The 27,260-nt window shown below is 39.2% G+C and overlaps 1 protein-coding gene across 1 annotated transcript; it reads left to right on the top strand.

Annotated features, from left to right (window-relative positions):
* The first annotated feature begins 4,588 nt into the window (after positions 1-4,588).
* On the top strand, positions 4,589-26,411 carry TNFRSF11B (TNF receptor superfamily member 11b). Its single transcript, XM_026689568.2, has 5 exons — positions 4,589-4,862; positions 13,418-13,787; positions 19,343-19,540; positions 21,859-22,083; positions 23,812-26,411. Exons 1-5 carry the CDS (start codon positions 4,833-4,835, stop codon positions 24,198-24,200), a joined length of 1,212 nt encoding a protein of 403 aa, XP_026545353.2. The 5' UTR covers positions 4,589-4,832; the 3' UTR covers positions 24,201-26,411.
* The last annotated feature ends 849 nt before the right edge of the window (positions 26,412-27,260 follow it).

Below are 27,260 nucleotides of genomic sequence, written 5' to 3'. Positions count from 1 at the left end.
CTAAATGGACTCAATGTGATGTTCAAAACCACAGTGAAATCTCAGTCAGGACTGAAATCAGAAACCTTGATGGAAAAATATAGAAGCTATTACTTAGGCCAGTGTTTCTCTACCTTGGCAACTTTAAGAAGTTGGACTTCAACTCCCAGAATTCTCCAGCCAGCAAGCTGAAAACACTGGCCTAGGCAAAGGGAAGTGAAGCATTTTTTAAAATAATCCAGAATAATATTTAGAAAAATCTCAGGCAAACCTTCCTGATTTACTGAATGTATCAAAGGGAGGAGGGATAGCAAATTCAGGCTTCTGTTATTATAGCCATTAAAAATCAATAAATAAAGTAGTTTTAACCTTCCTGCGGAGTTGATTTCCTGGTCTGGTTTAGCTAGTGGTGCTGACATTTATACTAGCCCGTCTCCACAGTATTACCCAGATGCGTTATTTAGAATAGCTAGAATCCAAATGAATGCAATGCTTGCTCTGTGTAGTTATTCTTCTGGAAACTCCCAAAAGAAGACAGATTTACATGGATTTCACACATATTACAGTAGAGCAAGAAGGCAAGGAATGTTGCGGGTCCCGTCCCCTAAAGAGATACATCTGGTAGGATCCAAAAGAAGGGCCTTCTCTGTGCTGGCTCCCTCCCTCTGGAACATCATCCCTCCAGTTGCTGCTCTGCCTGCTGTTCCTATCTTCATAGTTGGACAAAGGTATGGATCTTCTGCTAGAGGAAGGAAGTCAAAACAGAGGAATAATTTTATGATAGAATGAGTCCCGCCACTTTGCAGCTCCCTATGGATGCCACAGAGAGCAAACTTACTTGGAAAGAAGAGAAAGTTGATCCACCAGTTTGCCACAGGAGTGGGAATCCCATGGCTTTCAATTCATTTGGTGGTGTAGAAAAGTTAGCACCCACCCCTCTCCTAGAAGAATGAAATATTTTGAGAAATATTTTAAAAGGCAGAATATTATATTTCCCTGAGTGAGTATGGAGAAATATGTTCCTGGAAAGCAGCCCCCACCTTCCTTTATAGCCCACAGCAGATGTCAGCACTTAAGAGATAAAGAGATAGCTAGCTCTATTCATAATTAAATATCCTCACCCAAGATCCAACTAAGGTAGGATTAGTCCTCAGCCAGGAATTGCCCAACGCCCCTTCATTGCATTACCCTTAGAAACTTCAACCAAAGTTAGCTCAGATAAACACCTAGAATTTGTACTTTGCCTATAGAGCCAGCTATGGCCTCTACATAACCTCTACATGGCCCCGTGGGAGTCTGACAACAGCCAATAGAATGCCTGTTGTTGCACAGGAACAGGAAGCTCAAGTTCAAAGCCCCATTGAAGGTATAAAAACCCCTCACTCTCAACTCCATGTGGTCAGCTGTACCACAATCACAAACATGTGGTTCTGTTCATCAGTAAATGGACCCTCTTTCCAATTAGCCTCCAGACTCCATTTTGTCTCCAGTGCCTTTCTCCTGGCTTGGAATTAAACCAGATGGATATTTCTTTCCATAGTGGCAAACAAACAAAAAAGAGTGGTGGAGAATCACCCTATCCATTGCAAAACAAACTACTGGAGATGGAAGAAAGGTGTGGAAGGAACTTAGCTAACCTGCTGTTAAGAAGCTTGCTTTTTTCTAATGGCCTCCTTCCGAAACAACTATGTGGGATAGCTTGCAGGAATATGCGATTGTCAAAAATCAATGCACTGATGATAATGCCCAGTTTGGTTAATGAAAAATAATCAAGCTCAGGGAACCCGCTGTCAAAAGTGTCTTGAGGAAGCCAAAACGGGGGTTTCCCCATATGAGTTTAACACTCAACCCCTGAAGAGGTAAAGTTTGAAAACTCTTATCTCCTTTAAAATATATATAGCTATTGTGGGAAGACCTCCCGCTCTCCAGAAGAATGAAATATTTTAGGAAATATTAAAAAGGCATGTTGGAAGAAATATCCTTCTGGGTTCAGTTCCAAGTAGGGTAGAAGACACGGGAAACATGGGGGCTGTTTGGAAAGATGGTTTAATGGTGGACAGGACCACATGGCTTGGAGCTCCAAAGTGAAAAGGACGATCACATGCTGAAGGAAAAGGAGGGGGGCTGAGATGCTGAGAGTCCCTTATATACCCTCTGTTGGGATTTGAATTTGAGCTTGTATTCTGATTAGTTGTCAGACTCCCATAGGGCCATGCAGGGGCAACTCTATAGGCTGTCCTGAGTGCCAGTCTTGGTTGAGCCTTGCTGGATGATGTAATGAAAGGACTTTGGGCAATTCCTATTATAGCTCTACCTGGAGATCTTTGTTATGTAAAATATTCTGGCCCAGGCCTTAATGGCCCACAAAGGTGGGGGTGAGTTTCTGCTTCTGAGTTTCTACTCTTTTAAGGGGAAATATTCTGCCTTTTTAATATTTCCTAGGATATTTCATTTTTCTAGGAGAAGGGTGGGTGCTAACTTCCTACAGGCAGAATATTATATTTCCCTGGGAGATAAAAGAAGAAACATGTTTTAAAGACAGAAAGCAGCTCCCTGCCCCTAGCAGTTATTTGGTGTCCCATTAAGAAAGTCTGGGCCAGCCTATCTACAAGACAAAAGATCTTCAGCTCCAGGGTGATAGGATTAAGATACGACCCTCCAGGACCAAAGGTGGTATTCAGCAGGTTCTGACCAGTTCTGGAGAACTGGTAGTAGAAATTTTGAGTAGTTCAGAGAACTGGCAAATGGCACCTCTGACTGGCCCCGCCCCCATCTATTCTCTGCCTCCCAAGTCCCAGCTGATCAGCTGGGTCTCCTTTTGTTGCCCTGCACAGGAGAATGGAGCTGGAAAGCAGGTTAGTGGGGTGGGGAGGAAATGGGACAGGGGTGGGATATGACAGGGTTAACTATCGGTTCAGTGATTTACAATGTTCAGTGATTTATGATGTCCTTCCCTGCACGCTGCCAGCAGGCGCCTGTAAATTGTCATCAGCATGCTGCCTGCAGAGAAGCAGCCTTTGAAACAGCCCTCTTTTCCTGCTTTTTTAACTGCAGCTGTGCCTCATTCGGCAGCTGAAGTTGAAAAATCAGGAAATAAAGCTCAGGTAAGAGCCTGGGTGGGCGGATGGACAAAAACATCAGCAGACATAGAACTGGTTCTATGTCTGCTGCTCTTCAGAGCTACCGGTTCTACAGAGGTGGACAGAACCGGTAGAAACCCACCCCTGGAATGGGGATTGTGTGGGGTGGGAATGGGGATTTTACAGTTTCCTTCCCCTGCCATACCCACCAAGCCACGCCCAAAGAACTGGTAGTAAAAAAATTTGAATCCCACCACTGTCCAGGACAAAGCCATTATGCCATAATAGGAATTGCCCAACACCCTTTCAGAACACAAGCCTCTTCATTACATCATCTCAGAGTGTCCAAACTTCAACCAAACCTGGAACTCAGACAACCTACAAAGTTAGCTATGACCCCTACAAGAGATGTTTCTTGCACAGGAGTTCAAGTGCAAAGCCCCAGAGAAGGTATAAATGCCACTGTCTCTTAACTCCATATGGTCAGCTGCCCAGAACTACCAATGTGCTTCTGCTTCACCATTAAACCATCTTTCCAATCAGCCTCCATATTTTCAGTGTCTTTTCCCCCGCTTGGAACTGAACCAGATGGCTATTTCTCCCAACAATATGTATGTGCTGACCCACATGAAGAAAAGAAAACTAATAATGGAGTTGCAAAACTATAGAAAGGAGTTTGCTGGGACTTGTAGTGGACTTGCCCTATAGTTACCGGCTAATAAGTTCTCCTCTCAGTAGCCCTTCTTCAGTTCAAATGAAACACTCAGGAAAAATCACTTACTAACCTTTTTTTTCCCCTCACACATCTTAGGCAATTATATCTTTGTTTGGAGGGCTGCAATGTGCTCTTTAAAGTGCTTCCACCCTGCTTTTTGTTTTGATTTTTAGGGACGATTCTTTCCAAAGAAATACATCATCGCAAACAAAATAAATCCTCTGGCACCCTTTTCCTTAAGAGGGGGAAATTAGAGCAGCCTCTTTTGTAAGTTACACTATGTTACACTAGCCTCTTTTATAGATTGCACTATATTGGCTTTAAAAATAACAACACTGTGACTTAAGTTTTTTTTAAGACAAAAAATTTAAAGGTTCCAGTGATTTTTGCAAACTGGCATAAAAATCACAGGTGATTTTTGCAAACTGGCATAAAAAAACACGCTTTGAATTAAATGGCAAATGTTTATGGTCCTTTCATCTGATGGGGAAATAAAACATACAAAGAGTTCCCATTCTTGCTCTCTCTCCCTTCATGCGCATCAACGAGTCCAAAGCAGGAACTTAAAAAAGGACAATTTCAGGGAGTTATTTTTAAAACGACCGTTCCTATAACAGCCAGGACGATGTGAATAACTCAGTCTTTGTTGTCCTGAAGGTGAGACTTCCTTGGACTCCCCCTTTTTGTTCAGAAAAAAAAGAGGGGGCAGCAGTTTCACAACGGAGGTGGTGGCTGGCAGACAGTAATTAGTTAACCCATCCTTCTGCCTGAATCCTCCTCCTCCTCCTCCTCCTCCTCCCTTTCTGCCCTCCCAGAACCTGTGGTTAAGAAGTTGCATGAAATCATCAACAGGTTCCTTTTAAAAAAAATGAAGGAAATTGATCATGGGGAGGGAAGAAGGGAGGATTTTAAGCTGAGCCACGTTTTCCTGCTGCATGGGGCCACAGAAATATATATAAACGAGGCTTAAATGTGCCGAGGTCCTGTTTGCAAGCTGCTACTCCCTGGCTATCCGCTTGCCTTTCCAGCTTCTTAAGAGTTGTAACGCTGCCTGTACAATGACCAAACTTCTGTATTGCACACTGCTGGTAAGTCTTTGCCTCAAGGCTGACAGTTGCTTTGGAAAGCACAAAGTAATGAGGTTATTATTCTCTCTGTTTCTTTAAAGCTGTGTTTGCCTTTTAAGTCTTTAGTAGGATTTTGGGCTGTTGGAGCAAATTTGGGGGCAAGTTCCCTTGATTGTCTGTGTAGTTGTAAATTATGGGACAGCAAGCAAAAATCTAGGGGATGGAACCCGATAGAGCATAGGGGTGCTTAATTTTAAATGGGTCTGTAGGAATGTAAGAGGCTGCTGGATACAGAGTCAGACCATTGAGCAATCTTACCCAGCATTATCTATTGTGTTGGGGGAATATTCTCCAAAATCTCAAACTGAGACCTATCATTATATTGAGAGATGCCAAGCATAGAACCTGGATCTTTCTCCTTCTACTGCTTCCTCTAAGTAAATAACGACAAATCTTTGGGCATTTTCATATCTAGCTGTGTATACAAAACGACACTGAAGAGAATGGAAAACTTCCAAAGATACTTTAGAAGCAGTAAACGATTATATGCACCATTAAGTGCTGCATGTTCTTCAATTTCTTAAGCTGCTCTGTTATGGAATTACAATGGGGATCATCTACCGAATTTATATCCCACCCTGGGAGAATCAATATCTATAAACGTAATTTATCACAGAATCAGCCCATAGCAAAGAACAGCAATGGCCTGGTGTTATTTTGAAAGCTATATATTCAATATATTTCATTTTGGGGAAAGAAGGCTGTTTGATAAAATAACTGTGAATGCTTCCTTTATTTCCTGCCAACTTTGTTTCATGTGTACAACTGGTGAATTAATAATATCTTTCACTGAGTAGGAAGCTTTTCAGACAATAAAAGTCCTTGAGCTCTGATTTTTATATAGATTAGGTTTTGGTTTTTAAATGGAATTCCATCCGATAAGAAATGTCTTGCTCAAGCCTCATTTCCCCAGTGGTTAAAAAGAAAAATTTTGCAGTTGTTTTGTGTTACTCTCTGCCCCACAAAAACATAAGTATGAGATATGGGGGAAAAAAAGGTCCAATTGGACCACATGCATTGAAATAGCAATAGTACTTAGACTTATATACCACTTTACAGTGCTTTACAGCCCTCTCTAAGCGATTTACAGAGTCAGCCTCTTGCCCCCAACAATCTGGGTCCTCATTTTACCCACCTTGGAAGGATGGAAGGCTGAGTCAACCTTGAGCCTGGTGAGATTTGAACTGCCAAACTGCAGGCAGCCGGCAGGCAGCAGAAATAGCCTGCAGTACTGCACTCTAACCACTGCACCATCAGAGCTCAAATCCATATTAACATCATACAGATTTGAAGAACATTTCTCAAATTGTCCATTCATGCTAATTGACCAAAAAAATATAAAATTACTATACACCAAATATAAGCATTAAATATGATGGGGATATTTCAGCCTAGATTAAAACATGTCTACATTCCATGAGCTTTAAGGATAGTCTAAAGCATCTATGAGCTTAATTTTTAAAAGATTTAATTTTGGCTGAATCAAGGAAATACAGGCTCCTCTGATTGACTACTACAGGTAGTTCTTGAGTTACAACCACAATTGAGCCCAAACGTTTATGTTGCTAAGTAAAACATTTGTTAAGTAAGTTTTGCCCCATTTTACGACATTTCTCACCGCAGTTGTTAAGTGAATGATTGCAGTTTTTCAGTGAGCAACACGTTTTTAACTGAATCTGGCTTCCCCGTTGACTTTGGCACGTTGACTTCCCCTTGGAGATTGGGAAGAACAGGAAAACACCTTTTTGCTATGGCCATGCCAAGAAATCTGCAGGTGCCACACCTGCCCAGGTAAAACCTTTGTTAGGTATTAGCATCACGCTGAGTCCCAAAAGTGATGGCATGACATGACGGCAACCAATTGCCAAGCATCTGAATTTTGATTGTGCGACCATGGAGATGCTTCAATGGACTTAAGTGTGAAAAAAATGATCCTAACACATTTTTCAGTGCTGTTGTAACTTTGAATGGTCACTAAATGAACTGTTGTGTGTCGAGGACTACCTTTTGCATAGCATCCTGGCAGTCTTAAACAGTGGTAGTAGCTTTCTCTAGTTTTGTTTCATTGCCTTTATGAAGTCTAAACACAAGTAAGTTTTCACAGGATAGAAGGCATCCATCCCCTTTGGTGTCTCATCAGATTTTAATTAAGTCAGCCAAGTGCTGCCACCTGCTGAAGATACTGAGGAATAGGAAGTGATGATTAAAGCTACTGTATGTTGCTTCTTACATCTAATGGGATTCTGCTCCAGTTTAAAAGAGGATGGCTTAAATGTTTTATCTCATGTTTCTGGTAAACTCTCCTTTCCGTTGAGCTGAAGTTGATAACTTCACAGTCATGTTAGTTTGGATCTTCAAAAAAGAATCAAACAAATCCCTCTGTGGATGCAACTTAGGATTGTATTGGCCAAAAAAGCTAATGCAATCTTAAATTGTATTAACAGAGGGATACAATCAAGATCAAGGGAAGTACTAATACCACTCTATAAAGCCTTAGTAAGACCACACCTAGAGTACTGCATCCAGTTTTGGTCACCACACTATTAAAAAGATGTTGAGACTCTAGAAAAAGTGCAGAGAAGAGCAACCAGGATGATTAGGGGACTGGAGACTAAAACATATGAAGAACTGTTTCAGGAACTGGGCATGGCTAGTCTAGTGAAGAGAAGGACCAGGGGAGACATGATAGCAATCTTCCAATATTTGAGGGGCTGCCACAGAGAGGAAGGGGTCAAGCTATTTTACAAGGCACCCAAAGGTCAGACATGAAACAATGGATGGAAACTGATCAAGAGAGATTCATCTAGAAATAAGGAGAAACTTTATGACAGTGAGAACAATCTACCAATGGAACAGTTTGCCTTCAGAAGTTGTGGAAGCTTCATCACTGGAGGCTTTCAAGAGGAGATTGGACTGCCATTTGTCAGAAATGGTATAGGGTCTCCTGCTTGAGTGGGGGGGGGGTTTGGACTAGATGACCTACAAGGTCCCTTCCAACTCTGTTAATTTGTTGAATCTCTGTGTCAATTTCTTGGCATCAGTGTGGATGCATTTATGATTACAATGTTTCTTACACTTCAAGTGCCTTCAGCACTTGTACTTCTGAATGGTTCCTTATCCAAACACTAATGAGATTTGATCCTGCTTAGGTTTTTTTAGATGAACAATGCCAGGCAGTGCAATCCAAACATTTGCAGGGTAGTGATTGAGGATTTTGACTGGGGAGGTCCAGGTTTCAGTTGTTCAGCTCTGGAAACTTACTAGATGACCTTGAACAATCACCCTCTCTCAGGCTATCCAACTTGATAGGATTATTGTCATGGGAAAAAAATGGAAGTGTTGTGTATGCTGCTTTGATTTCCTGGAGAATTCTGGGAGTTGAAGTCCACAGTCTTAAAGTTACCAAGTTTGGAGACCTCTGTCCTGGAGGAAAGTTAAGCTACAGGTCAAATAAATAAATAAAATCCACCAGAGAGAGATTTTAATATCTGAGGTTTCTCTATACAGTCTTGTTTAGTGGAACTTTGGCTTCAGTAGTTAAAAAACTAATGCAGAAACATATTGATACAGAATGCAATAGAAAAGAAGTAGCATTTAAATGAATTCTGTCCTAAGTAAGGATTCTGTTCAGCCAAAGATCTTTCAAATTGATGATCAAAGTGGAGATAACAGAGATTAAACAGACACCTTCTACAGACATAAAATTGTGACATGCTCATCCACCGAGTCTAATTTCTATATGTTTCCCCAGAACTATCAAGTATAAAATATTAACAACTATCCTACCCTAAGTCCCACATATATAGGTCAACAAATCTGGGCCAAACCCCCACATGAAACGTTTGAATCCACGGCTCAAAGTTGATAGACCAGGACATATTTGAATCCATGGCTCAAGGTGAAGAGATCTAATATTTGCAGCAAAGTTCAGAGGGAGGAAGTATTCTCACAGTTCTTTGCATTTTTATTGAGTTACATACTAAGCTACAACTATTGGTGGGCACTAAATTGAGTTAGTAGCTAATTCTTGGATGCTGTAGATTTTACACAAATACCTTGGTGTATCTAGGTAGTAAAAGATGATGTCATTTCAAGAGCAATGTAGGCCAGGCTTTCATAAATACAGTTTAGCATTTGAGTAAATTAGGCAAAGTCTTCCCATAAGCTTCTGTCCTGATGCTTCTTGGATTGAATATCTTTGGCTCCTTGGAGCAACAGCGTATTTCCAAAGAGAGTACTACTCCCAATAGTGCTGTCCAGTAATCTGTCTCTTCTCTCCACCTCCTGCATTCAGCTGGGAGATGGTGATTCCCTCAAAGATTGATGGGTATATATAGTGTATGTTTCACAGACTGTCATGGGGTATAGAGGCAGGGTGATGAAGGGGACACTTTTGGTAAGATCTCTAATCTAGATGTGCTTTCTTCAGGATTGATCTTCCCAGGTTGTTTATTCTCAGGCAGCTCCTCTTGTCCAACGTAGCAAGACAGCTTCCTTTTTTCCAGGTTGTAGGAAAAAGGTCTATCACCATAGCAAGTTCTGTCCTCAACAAATGAATGTTCACTATTCTGCATCAAAGTTTGTACAAATAGACACCTGTCTATTGCCATGAGGGAAGAGGGCAGTATAACACGCAGAAGGCCACTGAGGGATATGTACCTATGATGGATCATGATGGCCAACTGCTCTACAATCTAGCTCTCTACAGCATCTCAGGTCAATAGCTGGACCATGTCTGTTTCATCCTCTGTCATCTTCCCTACCTCCTTGCTACCTTATAGAATGGAAATGGCTGGACCCTCTTATCCCATGGAACTTTCCTTGCAAACTAGACTTGAACTGAATTAGTTTAGTTTACTTTATTGTCATTGCACCTCATACAAATACATCAAACACCATCTTCAGTGCACATCATGACCATGAAAATAAACACAAACACACATCCTTCACACTCCACACATTGAATTGAAAACACCCGACACTGCACCAACACTGCACTATACAGTAGAAGTCAACAGAGCTACTGCCCTGGGATAGAAGCTATTTTTCAGCCTATTTGTCCTTGTTTTTATTATTTTGTACCATTTTCCAGATGGTAATAGTTAAAAAAAAGGGGTGCCCAGGATGAGATGGAACTTTGATAATGTTTTGAACTTTCTTAAGGCAGTGGGAGCTATAAAGCTATAAATTGTCTTTCAAACAGAGTGATGAGGTCATTAGACAGACGACTGCTCACCTAATTCCAGGTTTCTGAGCTTTTCTTGAGGATGATCATAAGTACAGCTGTTATGTACAAGGCTTTTTTCAAGATATTGTAATGAAGAAACTATCAAAATAGAGGGAATCACATTTCTATAATATAAATATTGACGCAGTGAAATCGATTACTGCAAGGTTAACAAATGAGCCAAGGAACTGGGGTCCAGCAATTGTTCCTTCAAACTAGAGAAGTAAATAGAGAAACTGAACAGCCTGGGGTTTATAAATATGACATAAAAAATGGCTAATATTGAGGATTCAGGTTTGTTTGTTTCCATCCACAGCCTTTTCCTTTTTCCCTTTTGTATGTGTGTGTGTTTTAAGATTGGAAACTTGAGAAACAAGGCCTACTTTTAAAAAATTGCTTTATCTACTCAAAAGCTTTTTCAAAACTGTATCAGGGCTTAAATGAATAACAAACTTTTCTTCTTCCCATAATATTTAATAGCTCACCATCATGATTTGGTGGTCTTCGTTTGGCTTTAAGAGCGTTGAAAAGAGAAGAAATAAGAACAGATTAATTGTTTATTCGTTATTGGCTGTGATAGCTGAACTGGATCTCTATCACCAGGACAGTTATCTCTCTGAATATTAGGCAAAAAAAATAGTGGTTTGGGGATAATAAAGTTTATGTCCTGCTGGTGGGTTCCCATTTGTTGGCTACAGCCGGAAGTAGAATGAGAACCAAACTGGATTTTTGCCTGGAAGCAATTACAATGTTCTTACATAATGTAGAAAAGTGAATGCCAGAATTTACAGAATTTGCCTTGGCACTTGCCCAGCCCTTGGCAGCTGTCATCAAAGAAAAACTAGGTTTCTGGATGGGAATGCTTTATCTGTTTTAGTAAATTCAAGCGTTCTTCTGCGGTCTGTGTGAAAAACCCAAAACCGAAGCATATAATCAATGTTGAAAAAACTAGTTTTTTATTTTTTTTTTAAATCACAAGGTTGTGATTGAAAGAGAGAGAAAAAAAGATACTTGAAGGAATATGGGCTGTGTTGCTCATTGCCATCCAATCTGTATTTATTTCACAAGGGTGGAGCAGTGACACTGGCTTTCATTTGAAGATCAGGGGGAAAACTTGCGAAAGTTCAGAATTCAATTAATAGAAAATAATTTTCCAAAACCCCTTCTGGCGAGCTCCTAAAAGGATAGAAGTCAAGTCTCCTTTGAACCGAACTGTCATCCATGTTATTTTGACGATAACAGTACAGATGTAATTGCCCTTAGCTTTATTATTTGAATACTAGGCCCTGCTTTTAACAAAATGAAATTCAATGTAGAAAAAAGTAAGGTTTTACACTTAGGCAAGAAAAAAAGCAAATGTACAGGTGCAGACTAGGTGAAATTTGACTCAACAGCAGTTAAGTGTGAGAAGAATCTCAATCACAGTCCTAGATGGACAATCACTGAAATATGTGCCAGCAGTCTGTGGCAGCAGCCAAAAAAGTCAATGCAATCCTAGGCTGCATTAACAGAGGGACAGAATCAAGATCATGAAAAGGGATACTATAGAATGCCTTGGTAAGACCACACATGGAATATTGTATCCAGTTTTGGCGACCACAATATAAAAAGATATTGAAACTCTGGAAATAGTGCGGCACAGCTGCGGTTGAAAAAGCAGGGAAAAAGAGGCTTTTCAAATGCTGTGCACCTTTGTGCAGCGCTTTTCAGCTGTCCGGGCAGCACAGCAGATGTCTTTTTTTATATGCGCATGCAGCGTGCATCAGGTGCCCATCCGCATGAAGTGGCATGCGTGCACAAAACATAGTCACTGAACCGGTAGTAACACCGGTTGAATCCCACCCCTGATGAGCGGTGACATAATAGCAGTGTTCTAATATTTGAGAGGCTGCCACTAAGAAGAGGGAGTCAACCTGTTTCCACCAGAAGGCAAGACAACAAGCAATGGATAGAAACTGAACAAAGAGAGAAACAACCTAGAACGAAGGAGAAATTACATTAAGAACAGGGGTGGGATTCCACCAGTTCGCACCTATTCGCTAGAACCGGTTGTTAACATTCTAAGCAGTTCAGAGAACCGTTCGTTAGAAGAAATTACTGGCCTAATCCTGTAAGGAAGGCAGGAAGGAAACATTCTGGTGTTGCTTACAGAAACTGCCTCTCCATTAACCCTTTATTACATTCTTGGCAGGACTAGACTTCCGGTCTCAGGAACTTCCCTGGAGTTTTTTCCCCTCCTTTACTAGTTCTTTGCTTGTGTGGAGTGACCATTCAAAGTTACAATGGCACTGAAAAAAGTGACTTATGACCATTTTTCACACTTACGACTGTTGCAACATCATGAGAGGCCAGGCGAGGAGATGTGTGCCTCGATGTGAGTGATATTGAGTTGGTCACACCCAGCCAATAACATGACCACCAAGCCATGTCCACCCAGTCACATGACCACCAAGCCATGCCCACCACCTAAGCCATGCCCACAGAACTGGTTGTTAAAAAATTTGAATTCCACCCCTGATTAAGAACAATTAACAGGTGAAACAACTTGCTTTCAGAAGTTGTGAGTGCTCCAACACTGGAGGCTTTTAAGAAAGGACTGGACAACCATTTGTCTAAAATATATAGGGTCTCCTGCTTGAGCAGGGGGTTGGATTAGAAGACCTCCAAGTTCCCTTCCAACTCTTCTGTTTTGTATTCTATTCTGAGAGATATTTTTTCAGTTAATTAGTTATATCATTATTCCCTGGTTGTTCTCATGACCCAAGTACTAACTAGGACTAGGTCTACTAAACTTCTTAATCCAGAGAAGGTTTTCTAAAAAAGAAATAATAATTCTTTGTACGTACAATACTGGAGTGTTATTAAAAGTTTGAAAGATAACATCTGTAGTTTTTAATTAGATATATTATGGCAAAATTTCAGGCTAACTAATACAATGGAAGGTTACCGTATATGACAATTGGTTGAAGTTGACAGGCAGAGATGATAACATTCATCATAATGGTCTGTGACAAATACCTGAGATGTTACATAGTAGTAAATATTTTCTAGTAACTTGCCACCCCAGTTTCTGTGCGATAGATCTTGATCTAGCATTGTTGAATTTATTCTTTTTAACCTAGTATGATGTCAGTTCCAAAATACAGTTTATAATTTAATTCATTGTGTTAATCCAGCCATATCACAATTATAAAGGATGACTTTGTACTTGATACATCAATGTATTGCAAATAAATAAATAAATATAAATAAATACATTTTTAAAAATGCTTTAATTTTATTTTATTAGTTATTGGACATCTCAGTCAAGTGGACAGTCCAGGAATCTCTTCCTCCAAAGTATCTCCATTATGATCCTATCACCTCCCGTCAGCTGATGTGTGACCAATGTCCTCCAGGAACCTATGTCAAACAGCATTGTACAGCCTCAGCAAAGACAGAATGTGCTCGTTGTCCAGATCAATCTTATGCAGATGAATGGAACAATAATGAACGATGTCACTACTGCAATGTGATATGCAAGGAACTGCAATATGAAAAGATCAAATGCACCAGCACCGGAAACCGTGTGTGTGAGTGTGTAGAAGGACGGTACCTCAACATTGAATTCTGTTTGAGGCACACAGCATGTCCTCCCGGATTTGGCGTTGTTCAAAAAGGTAGGTATGTTCTTCTTTTCAAGAGATGATTTCAAGATTGCTCAACCATCAAAAGCTGTTTCAGGGTCACTTCGGGTGAGTAAAAAAAAAAATCTCTTCAGAGCAATTAGATGGAAAAGTTACTGCTCTCAACCAGCCAAGTGTTATGATAAAAGAGTAAACCCTGGTTTAATCCTATCCTAAAGATAAAAACAAAACAAAAACATAGACTGATCTAATTGAGGCAAAAATTATTGAAAAGACAGTATGCTAGAATGGCTAGCAATTGGAGTGAAGGTCACGCAAAGCGAATAACCACACAGGATGAACACATATATTAACTGCATTTGATTTTATTATATTTTAAATACAGTACAATTATTCTGTTTCTATTAATCGAAGAATAGCGTAGTACAAAGAATAAGCAAATAGGATGGCAGCCATGACAGAAGTCTTTTGGAAATCCAACTAGGAGCCTAAAAATTATCCAAGTAATGCCACAAGATTTAGCATGTCCAGCAACATGGGGATTTTATTTGGTTAGGTAAGGAAATGTCTGCAAGAAACAATCAAGCTCAGAGAGCACCAAGGACCCAACCTTTTATTAATATTGGTACAGGTAGGAATGAATAAACCAGAATGATTAGAAAACAGGAATTGGACATGGCTAGTCTAGTGAAGAGAAGGACCAGGGGAGACATGATAGCAGTCTTCCAATATTTGAGGGGCTGCCACAGAGAGGAAGGGGTCAAGCTATTTTCCAAGGCACCCAAAAGCCAGACAAGGAATAAGGGATGGAAGCTGATCAAGGAGAGATTCAACTTAAAAATAAGGAAAAAATTTCTGACAATGAGAACAATCCACCAATGGAGCAGCTTGCTTTTGGAAGCTGTGGGAGCTTTATCACTGGAGGCTTTCAAGAAGAGATTGGACTGCCATTTTTCAGAAATTTTATAGGGTCCCCTGCTTGGATGGGGGTTGGACTAGATGACCTACAAGATCCCTTCCAACTCTGTTAATCTGTATCTGTAATAACTTAAAGGCATCTGAGGCAGGAGATACGATCAGATGAAAGCAATGTCATGAGAACAACATCAAAAAGAAGTTTCTAGGACATACTTAAGTAGTGGTTAGATGTAAGTAAGAAAAAGCTCTTACTAAGCTTACTGTTTTTGCCATCTGCTTGGAACTGTAAAAACAAACATCCACCTGGCTTTGAACACTTCCTATCATGAACATGAACATGATGGATAGTGTATTTCTTGTGAGAACTTGCAGGAACCACCTCCTCAGACTGTTACCAAAAGGAATGTTGCTGGCAGCTGAACAAAATATTCTTCTTGTGTGATAATGACTAACCTAACTGGTTGCAAATTGCATTCCACTGAGTAACATGATGGAGTGCCCTCTTTCATGGGAACATTATTTGAGATGCAATATTTATGGGTAATAACTAATAACATATTTTCATTGGGAAGAATGCTATCCCAGGGCCTTGGCAAACAGTGCTAATTGATATAGCATTAGGAGAATAATTAAAACAGTATTAGGGCATCAGTGAAAGTCATCATACCTGAATGGGCATAATTAATTACCTGCATCACAAGTGATCCTTGTAGGAGGAAAAACAACAACCCCAAAGCTATAAGTGGTTCTCTTGAAAGAAAAATTGGCAGTATCCTGAATTTCAAAGTCAGAATTAAGACCATATTAAACGCATTTTGAAAGGGATGTTGATGGGGAAGGAAAAATGTAATCTGTCACTGAATGGACACATTTCCGAATTTAGATTGAAGTTTAGCGTGAATATGGTCTGCATTTAAAACACCCTGTACAAATTGTTGTCCAGAGCTAATAAACATCTTACAATAGCTCATCCTGTACTACTTCCCTCATTTATTGTAGTTGTTCTTCTGTGTTTATTGAAAAGACTTTTCATTTAAAGTGTGATGCATCTCCTAACACTGAAGGAAACAAATAGAGTAGCTAGTACATAAAGAGTATTTCCTATACTGACAAAGATGTAAGCATTATTAGAATTCAATTTTGACATGCAAAAAGCAAACCCAACTTATGTTTCAAATAAAGTATTTTGTTTAAGGTATAGAACATAGAAAAATCCAGATATGCTTACATGAAAGTGTTATACTTTCCATATAACATATTGGTTTGTATTGCATTTTAAATCATGGTTATTTATGCTCTCCTATTTTTTTAATTATATTTGAAAACTGCTGATCAGCAATAGCTTCCATGTATTCATTATTGCTGTATCTGCCTCACAAAATCATTTTAGCAAGTTATATTTATGAACATAATATGATAGTTTTAAATAGCCTCATTCACATATAACTGGCAAGTTTTGGAAAGCAACCAAGTTTTGGACATACTAAGTAAACATGTATCTTCAAGTGAATCTTGACTCTTGGCTGTTTGGACAAATCTATGCTATTTTCATGGCAACATTTTTGGAAATGGCTTTTTTGGAAATCCTCTAGGAGTGAAGAGAGTGACTGGCCCAAAGTCACCTAGCTGGCCTTGTATTTAAAGCAGTACTAGAATTTATAGTCTCCCAGTTTCTAGTAATATACATAGGGGAAGACTGAGAAGAAAGAAGCACCTTAAGATATTGGCCTCATTTTCAGAGTGCTGAGGCAAAATGGGGAGAAGATTGTGAAAAATATTCTTTTTTTGAAGCTAATCTACATAACTTCTTGCAAGTTTTATGCCTCCTAATCCATTTGACCCTTTCCAGTCTGGACCCATATTTTAATGAAAAGTGCTTCCATATGTGGAGAGCCAGGATACTAATTCTGATCCCACATGGAGGCCATTGTAGTTATCCTGGTGAAAAGTGAATATGTTGCAGTGTTGGAGCATCAAATGAAAGATAGAATGGGTTTGCCTAGATCAGGGCTGTCACACCCCAAACCCACGGGCCAGATGTGTCATGCGCTGGCCACATCCACATCTGGTTTAGCAAAGGGAGGAAAAGTTTGACACCCCTGGCCTAGATAGAAGATCACAGGATGAAGAAAAGACCACAGTATTGGGGGCATTTTTGATTTAGCTGACCAAGCAAAAATTCTTATTTAAAGGGAGGTTTCAGCTATTACTTTAAATCTGTAAAGAATCAGCCCGCCCCATAAAAGGCCCCAGGGATTCCACAAAATTAAACCATCTCCAGTTTTTAGTTTTGTGGGTGAGGACTAAACTTTGTCTCAATCTATGCTTCATAGGACCTAAAAAGCCTAAACAAGATTGGAAGATATGGCATGTGTGACACCTGCAACAATATGTTGCCACAGCATCTGTTTCTTGCTTAATAATGTTTATGTCGATAATATTTTCCACTGCAAGTTCCATCTGAGCATAGTGACTATAACAGCCTTTGTTCCCAACTCCAAATTTAATTTACTTTTGCAAATATTTTAATTTAAAAGAGAGCACACAAAAAACAATTGCTCTGAAAAACAACCTGATTATCCTGGGAGGAAAAAACCCAGTATATAGTATCTGACATGTTAGTTTGCAATATCTTTTATTTTATCTTGGAAAATTTCATAGTTATCTAGTCACCTGAAAGTAGAATCAATATATTAACTTTACAGAGCTACCTTAACTAATTATGACTTGCCTTTAAACGTCTGTGGAAATTAGTGTTTGAAGTAGGTTAAGTTACCTAATTCTATCCTTTGGTCAAAGATAAGAATGCAAGTAATTATACATCATTCTTAGCAAGGATATTTTTGCATAAAAAACAACATACAGATATGTATACAAGTTAGTTTGGAAAAAATAACCATTTTCTTTGGTTTATTACACAAATGGAAATGTGCTCAGAACGAGCTTAAATCTATCTAATCAAGTTGGAAGCCCCAAAGCCATCTATGAAAGAGTGACCATGAATTATAAAACACCAGCTGGTTAATAAACTCTCCCTTTTCTGGTTCCAAATTGTGTAAGAGATTAGGGTTATTAAGCATCCACAGGCTATAATGTAGGGTTGACTTGCTCCATGAAACTCATGCAGGAATAGTTTTAAAAGCCAGATTCAAGGAGAATAATATTTGTTGTCTGCTGAATGATACCATAGAATTGATTTCAGTGTCCAGAATGAAAAGGGGAGAATTCATTAACATTGTTTAGGAACTGTTTTATCAATGGTGTAATCTGTGGGGACAAAAGCACCAGTTTCTTCATCAGCCCTTTCAATAGCTGCTATTCTCTTTGTATTTGACCACAGGAATGGGCAATAACAATCTGCCATTTTGAATTTCCCACAGTTCCATCAACTTTCTGACATGAAGCGGTAGAATAGTAAAATAACAGTCTCTTTTTTTGCATATTACTTCCTATCAGTACTCTGGAAACACATTATGGTTCAGCAGGTATTCTGGCTCATTTAGAGAATTGCAGAATATAGATAATTAGGAAATGTCAAGCCAGAGATCCATGCTAGTTTATTGTCTCAAGCTAGCCAGAGATGCTCCTGCTAATTTTATTCTTGGGGGGTGGGGAAATCCACTGATCAATTAAAGTTTTGGAATTTAGGAATTAGGTGGGCTATCTAGTAACCATTCAGCATCATCTGAATTTCTTCTTCTTCCTTCCCTCTTCCCACTCCCTCCTCTTCCTACCTCCTCTTTTCCAAAAGTTATTCATGAGAATGTATGGCAGTGTGGCACCTGTCTCCCAGATTTTAAGGAAGCCATGCTTTTTCTCAGGATCATGTGGAAGCTGTATAAGACAGCTGGGAAATCATGGGAAAAGACACAGTTGCTTTAATCAGTTGCACTTTTGATTTTATATAAGCTGCTATATTCCACAGTAGCTTTTCCTAATCATTGTTGAAGTGCCTAATGTTTATGATAGATGAAATAGATGTAGATAGATAGATAGATAGATAGATAGATAGATAGATAGATAGATAGATAGATAGATAGATGTAGATAGATAGATAGATAGATAGATAGATAGATAGATAGATAGATAGATAGATAGATAGATAGATATAGATAGATAGATAGAGATAGAGATAGAGATAGATAGATGGATGGATGGATGGTAGATAGATGGATGGTAGATAGATGGATGGTAGATAGATGGATGGTAGGAAGATAGATGGTAGATAGATAGATAGATGTAGTTTCTGGTTGAGTCAGACTAGTTTTATATGAATCCTTCATCTGGCTGAATGTTTCATTTAAAAGCTACGTAGGTGAAAAATACTATTCTTCCTATAATAGGATTTCTTTGTTTCTCATTTAACATGGACAAAATACAAATAATATCTTCTGTCACCTTTTGAAGTGAAATAGCTCCTTTCTTTGGGGGTTTTCGGAATTATTATTATTATTATTTTTACAAAACCAAAAGATCAGAGTGAGATTTAAAACATTAATCTCCCCAAATATGCTGGGCGGCGGTCTTTCCTCTTTCAAAGAAAATCAGATTGTTTTTCATTTCTGTCCTTGGCGTTGTTGCCATTGTTGAATGGGAAATTCCTGAAGTGCCATAAACAAAGTGATTGATAAACGGTTTTAAAAATAAATCACCTCTTTCCTCTTCTGCAGGTACCCCTGAAAGCGACACTGTTTGCGAGAGATGTCCAGAAGGATATTTCTCTAAAGAAACATCACCCAAAGCAGCTTGTCAAATGCACACTAACTGCAGCGCCCTGAGTCTCAGATTGGTGCAGAAAGGAGACTCCACACATGACAATGTGTGCCAGGGAGCAGACAGTGACGAACCGGATCAGCAATGTGGAATCGGTGTGTATATAATCCCCCAAAACAAAATACAGGTAGTCCTCGAGTTACGACCGCAATAGAGCCCAAAATTTATGTTGCTAAATGAAATATTTGCTATAAGTGAGCTTGCCCTCTTTTATGACTTTCCTTGCCACTGTTGTAGTGGTGGTATTCAAATCTTTTAACCACCGGTTCTGTGGGCGTGGCTTGGTGGGTGTGGTGTGGCTTGGTGGGCGTGACTTGGTGGGCATGGCAGGGGAAGGATACTGCAAAATCCCCATTCCCTCCCCACTCCTGGGGAAGGATACTACAAAATCCCCACTCCTTCCCCACCCCACAAACCTACTTTCCAGCTCCGTTCTCCTGTGCAGGGCAACAAAAGAAGACCCAGCCGATCAGCTGGGACTTGGGAGGCAGAGAATAGATGGGGACAGGGCCAGACAGAGGTGGTATTTACCAGTTCTCTCTACACAAAATTTCTGCTACCGGTTCTCCAGAACCTGTCAGAAGTGGCTGAGTACCACCTCTGTATGGTTGTTAACAGATTCGTTGCGTTGGTTAAGTTAGTAACATGGTTGTTAAACGAATCTGGCTTTCCCAGTGATTTTTCTTGTCATAAGGTCGCAAAAGCTGATCACATGACCCTCAGGACACCGCAAGCGTCATAAATATGAACCGGCTTCCAAACATCTGAATTTTGATCATGTGACCATGGGGGATGCTGCAACGGTCGTAAGTGTGAAAAATAGTCCCCGTTGTAACTTTGAGCAGTCACCAAATGAACTGTTGTAAGTTGAGGACTGCCTGTAATGGAAATTCCTCATGAGTTTACAGCTGATGTGCAATTAGAATTACAGTGAGAATTTATTTAGTCTTGATTTTGTAGATTATACCTACCGGACTAATATGCAGATTGGAAAGTTACTGCCTAGTGGAAGGATTCTCATATGGAAGAGATAGTATGGATTTATTCCTTATTGTCTGAGAGGACAGAAGCAAAACCAATGGGTTGAATCCATATGAAAATACTTTCAGACTAAATATCAGGAGGAACTTTTTGACTGTATAATGGGAAGGAATAGAATGTTGTATGAACTAGGCAAATATGGGTAGTCCTTGACTCATTGAGTGACCATTCAAAGTTACAACATCATTGAAAATGGGCAGTCATGACTATTTTTCACACTTACAACCGTTGAAGTGTCCCAATGAGCATGTGATCAAAATCCAGATGCTTGTCAATTGGTTCGGATTTACGACGGTTGCAGTGTCCCGGAATCGTGGATTCACCTTTTGCAATCTTATGACAAACGTAAAGTCAATGAGAAAGCCGGATCTCACCATGTTACTAACTCAACAACTGCAGTGATTCACTTAACATTGTGACAAAGAAAGGCTGTAAAATGAGGCAAAATTCATTTCACAACTGTCTCACGTAGCAACAGAAATTTGGGGCTATCCTTTGGTTGAAGTTTCAGACCAGAATCTGGAATGTCATCTATCAAAGATATTCTAGTGGATCCTGCTTTCAATGGGTGATTGAACTAAACGACCTCTTCCAAATTTAGGATTCTATGAAATAAGTAACTATGAAATTGATACGGATCACAAACACATCTTTTCAATTCAAAATAGCGTTGGCATTTTCTCCATTCTGTTGGCCTCATTGTCTTTGTCTTTAAAAATATCATTATGTAAGAACTTTGCCAGCAATACTCTGTGGCTTGTTGCAGCCTGGAATGACACCTTCTCTTTGTTGGGGTGCTCTGTGAATCTCCTGCTGAGCAAATGTAAAGCCCCACTTCCTCCAGGGAAGCAACACAGTGCATGCAGCTTCTCTGTTTGAAGTGAGTGCCATCCCTGCTTCAAAAGGGTAATTTATGCACTTTGCCCTCCAAAGGAAGCATTCTGTTAACATTTGCAAAGCGTGAAGTTCAAAATAAATCCCATTCTTTTTCAGTAAGGTCCTATCCCTGTTGGTCTTCATAGGATTACAGCTTTAGAAAAGTATAGTACTGTACTTTCTCACAGCAGTTTTTGACAGTTACCCCAAATAACAATAGCACTTAGACTTATACATCACTTCACAGAGCTTCACAACCTCTCTAAGCGGTTTACAAAGTCAAGATATTGCTCCCAACAATTTTGGGTCCTCATTTTACCAACCTTGGAAGGATGAAAGGCTGAGTCAACCTTCAGCCTGGTGAGATTCGAAATGCCAAATTGCAGTCGGCCGGCAGTCAGCATAAGTAGCCTATAGTACTGCACTCTAACCACTGTGCTACTGTGGCTCAAAGGTTAATGTCCCAATTTTAAAGTCAGTATCTGTATGGTTTTAGATGTCACCTTGTGTGAAGAAGCATTCTTCAGGTTCATCGTGCCCAGAAAACTATCTTCCACCTGGCTGAATACCCTCATGGATAGTCTGCCTGGCGAGAAGATCAATCTTGAAAACAGAGAAAGAATTAAACAGAAGAGTAGCCTGCAAGATCAGACCTTTCAGCTACTGAAGTTATGGAAAGAGCAAAATAAGGACCACAGTACAGTCAAGAATATTGTCCAAGGTACGTACTAAAGAAAAGCAAGGGATTATGTTTACCCACTGGGTCGGTTTATGTAAGATATTTGTTCCTGAGTATAGATTAAATCCCCACAGCAGTCAAAACAATCAGTTGAAGGTGGCCATTGTGATTTTCACCTCAGTAATCAAAGCAGCTTCTAAGTGCATAAGCCACGTGGACACGTATTGTATCTTTTAGTTAGGCACTGGAGAACTGCGTGTATGAAAGTAGGAGACCAAGGGCAAAGCAACAGATAATTGGGAAGTTTCCCCCTTTCTCTTTTCTTCTTTGCTTTTCGTGGTGAGTAGGTTGAGGGGATTTTCTCTGGCTGCAGTATCTATAGCAGCCTGGAGCAAAATAAGAACTGCCATTCCTTATCTGTAGCATTTGAAGTCAGTGGATGTGATTACAATCACCTTAAAGCTGCTTTGAAGGTTGGGGTTTTCAAATAAAAGCCCTTTTTTTATTTGAAATCAGCTTTCTGTGGCCTTTCCACTTACTCCTAAGCATTAAATAAAGATGACGTGGCCACATCTTCCTCCCTGTCATTTCTCCATGAAATTGCTTTCATCTCTCATCCTTAGGACAGGCTAAAGTTATCATTAGGCATGTTGGCATTAAAACAGAGTTTCCTCCCTTACTGGGATATCATCCAAAGCAACCTCAAGTTGGGTAAAAGCAGTTCGGTTGTGATCAGGAGGAAAGGCATTAAAAAGGCAAAATCATGACAAAGGGGAGAGAAAATTTCCTACAGGTATAGATTTCTAGAGCCAGTTTGGTTAGTACAGGGGTCCCCATATTTGGCAACTTTAAGACTTGTGGACTTCAGCTCCCAGAATTCTCTAGCCAGGTATGCTGGGCTGGGGAATTCTGGGAGTTGAAGTCCACTGGTCTCAAAGTTGCCAAGTTTTGAGACCTCTGGGTTAGTGATTAAAGCATTTCATTTCATTGTGTACCCAGCCATTTTGTGAAATGGTTCAAGGCATAGGCTAAAAACCAGGAGCCTGTGAGATCTAGTCCATCTGAGGCACAAAGCCAGCTGGGCCAGTCACTCTCTCTTAGCCCTTGGAAGCAGGAAATGGCAAACCACTTCTGCAATCTTGCCAAGACAACTGCAAGGAGTTCTCCAGGCAGTTACCAAGAGTCAACAATGACTTGAAAACACACACACACACACACACACACACACATTATTTTCTGACAACTTAATTTCACTTTAGCAGTGAGGAAAAGCCACTGTGTCTTTTTTTCAGTGTTTTCAAGTTAATCTGGACTTTTGACGACTATATAGACAAGTCTATAACAGGGTTTCTTTAGTAATATTTTTGGGAAGTGATTTGTCATTTTCTTCTTCCTTGAGCTGAGAGAGAGAGAGAGAGAGAGAGAGGAATTGGTACAGCCAACTGGTTTTGTGCCTGGCAGGACTAGAACTCCCAGGCTCCTGGCTTCTAGCCTAGTCCTTTAACCGTTTCACAAAATGGCTGAGTACAAAATGAAAACTCTTTTAGAGAAATCTGGGATTATGCTATCTGTATGAAATCTAATCGACCCAGATGCCATTGTGTCCATAAACTCAGATTTCATTGGTTTTAATTTGTAGGGTAGATTTCAAGAAAGCATTGACAAAAAGAAGGGCTTTAAGTCTACCAGCAAAGGAGATAGGTTCAATCATCTTTTTGTGACTTTAATGAAGAGAGAACTAAACAAGTTTAATTCTTTCTTTCTTTTTAGGAATCAGTCTTTGTGAAAACAGTGTTTTAAAGCACATTGACCACCTCAACATCACCCTTGAGCATCTCAATATCCTGATGGAAAATTTGCCAGGGAAAAAGGTGGGCAGAGAAGAAACGGAACAGATTTTTAGGATGTGCAAATCCACAGAGCCAATTCTGAAGCTCTTGAATTTGTGGAGGATACAAAATAAAGACCAAGACACCATCAAGAGCTTGATGTTTGGACTGAAGCATCTGAAAACATACCGTTTCCCCAAAACAACCATTCAAGGTTTTCGGAAAGTGGTGAAATTCCTCCACAGCCTCACAATGCATAAATTGTACCAGAACCTTTTCTTAGAAATGGTGGGAAACCAAGTCCATTTGGTAAAAATGAGACGTGGGTAGTTTTAAGTTCTCTGATCTTTCATTTGCCACTTGCTGCTAGCAATAATTAAATGGGGGAGGGGAATGTTTTCCTATAAGATAATGCTTATTTATATTTATATGACTGACTGGGATAGCTTAGACTATCTTAGAACTTTTGTTGTTGTTTTGTAATATTAAAATGCTTACCTGGACTCTGACTCCCTCCAAGAATTCCAGTGAATTCCATGGACATAGAGAGAAATAATAGCAAAAAAAAAAAAAAAAAGGATCCCAATTTGCTATTTATATTAATTTGAAATCTAAATTGTGGCATGTATTTATTAACTTCATTGGTAACTATTGGAGATTAAGTGCTGAAGCAGATGACCACTTGTAATAGAATCATAGAGCTGGAAGATACCTCAGAGGTCGTCTAGTCCTTATACCATCCCGGACAAACAATTTCATTGTTTAAACATTTATGTTCCACTGTGTATTAATGGCCCTAAAACTTTATTTCCCAGCCCTTCCGAGTCTTTAGTGTGGTGTCATTGAAACATTCAATATCAAAATCAATAATTTTTCTCCTCGATTTCAGGCCAAGAAAAATAATGCTCGCCATGCATTTGGATGTGCTTTATGCATCTTAAATGCAAAATCCTTCCTCCCCTTATCCCTACTTATATGACATCATGGTGTTATCTTAGTGGCTGTTGCTGTCCTTGGCTATGGATTATAAGAGGGGTGAGTCTTGGCTAGAAAAAAAATGCTAGGCTCCCACAAATGCAAATCCACCATAGAGGAAAAGCATAGTTCCATTTGCATAAAGAGGCCAGTAGCCATTCATCTTCTACTATCAGAATATTATTTCTCAAACCTATCAGCCTTAAGGATGCATGGAAGGGCTGAAAAATTCTAGGAGTTGGAGTCCATGCAATTTAAAGTTGACAAGTTCTAGTGTTTTTCAAACATGGCAACCTTAAGATGTATGGACTTCAACTCCCATAATTCCCCAGTCCATCCATACATCTTAAAGCTCACAAGTTTGAGAAACACCATTCTACTCATTTCTCCATTATGTTTCAAGCTACTCCTTATTTACATCTCTGTCATGGAGCACATACCAGACTCCAAAATAAGTACTCATTTCACGCACAAAAACAAAAGTACCTCCCATTTTTTTTTGTTTCCCATAACTATATAGAAATGATTGCTATAGTTTCAATTCAATAGGTCCAAAATATCTAAATTCTGCCTTAGTGGTTAGTTCCATATTTCTCCATTTTTGCTACTGTGGTCTTTAGATGGCAGAAATTGAAGTTCCCAATATTCCAAGCCTGCAGGTGTCAAATTGGCCAAGCTAAATTGGTCTATTTTTCAGTGTTCCTACCAGTTCAGTCCCAAATCTTCTGCCACATTCATTTCTCTTGAATGAACTTGAGTTACTATAGTGAAACAAAATGTTTTTGCTACTTTCTCCCACCCAGGGGAATTTTTTTTTTGTGCATAAAAAAAATAAGTAACATATCCTTTCTTTCTCCCTCCAAGCCCCTGAATCATTCATCTTTCTTTTCTTTTACGAAAAGCAGAAATTCTACCATCTAAACCTATTCCCCCCCCCTTTTTTTTCAAGTGGCATTGATTTGGATCCATACATGATAGGCTTGAAGCTTGCTCTAAACAAGTGGTTACAATAATTGTTTCTTGCAAGAAAAAAAAGGCATAGTTGTTTTGTTTCCTTTTGCAATTTAATCTTGAATGTACGAAGGAATCTTAAATTTGAATTATAAATTGGTTGCAGAACTTCAGTGATGTTGTCAGAACAAACAGGCAGTCTAATCTTTTGCATTGTCTGTTGGCTGACTTCTAAGGTTGATAAAACTTCCAAGTCGAAAGCTTTTCATGTTTTCACCCTCCAATTTACAGAGGGGAAATGAATAGAATGTGTACTGTTTATTTTCAAGCTAAAAGGGATGGGGAGATATTTATATGTTATGTTTTGTAGTAAATCTTTCCGTCATTCTTCCTTTGTGAATTTTTAAAGATTATTTCTTAGGTGGTGTCTGTATAGAATGTGATATCTTTTAGAAATAATTTCCAGGAAAAGAAAAGAAAAAAAAACCATGTTGCAAGTAGATGATTAAGAAGCTGTACATTTTGTTTTAGAACATGAATGTACCCTATTTAAAAGATGAGTTTTCAAGATGGATTTTTGATCTTGTTTTATAAAGCTATTTTTTTCATTTAAAATATGTGGCTCTTCGATTCTTTTGTCTCACAGTCCCTAAAAACTCTGTTCTGGCTATTTCAGAAGTCAAGAGGTAGAGAAACCATCATATTACATGGATCTCTACACCGTGGTGGCTGAATATGATTTTAGTTCTTCCCACAGCTAAATATTGATGACAATCAGGATTTCCAGCCATCTGGAGAAGTTTAATCTGTTTCAGCAGAATATGGTGTCCATCTCCCTTTAACCTTTTTGCCTTATAAAAATCCCTCCAGTTTTAAAAATTGATAATGATTTTATAGATATAAAACAATGTTTCTCAAGTTAGACAACTTTCAGATAGATATACTTCAAGTATTTTTAGCAATAGTAATGTTGGGTGAGGAATTCCATAAAGTGACATTCATATATTTAGGATATACCCTGTTTGGAAAACATTGGTCTAAAAATATGAAGATATAGTGTTAGATTGTACTGACACTGCTCATGTACCATGCTAATCCATGGTTAACTGACTCATGGTTGACTTAATACAACTGTTTGGATTCATACAACATTAACTTTACTGAATGTGTTTGTATGATGCATTCTGCTACAGATTAGCTACCATATTTTAATGTACTGCTATATAAATTTAGCCTTTGGATCACAATCTGGTTTTCTCATGCTCCATATTAGTTTGGACAATGCCTATTGAACTTAAATTCTGACAATGTTCTCAAGGAGGCTCTATCTATGTAGAGTTAGCTCAAAGTGTTTTCTAACTACTGGTAGCTGCCTAGATTTTAAAAAGAAATTTTCCTATCACCTGATATCAGATTGCTTAGTGGCAAACTAAATTTGTGACCTTTAGAACAAATATATTTTTA

Source organism: Notechis scutatus, chromosome 3 (genome assembly GCF_049901735.1).
Source record: "Notechis scutatus isolate UNSWTSFEM ecotype Mainland chromosome 3, rNotScu1.2, whole genome shotgun sequence".
Lineage (NCBI taxonomy): Eukaryota > Metazoa > Chordata > Lepidosauria > Squamata > Elapidae > Notechis > Notechis scutatus.
Note: the sequence above shows the minus strand (reverse complement) of the source record. Positions and strands in the feature narration are given on the sequence as shown.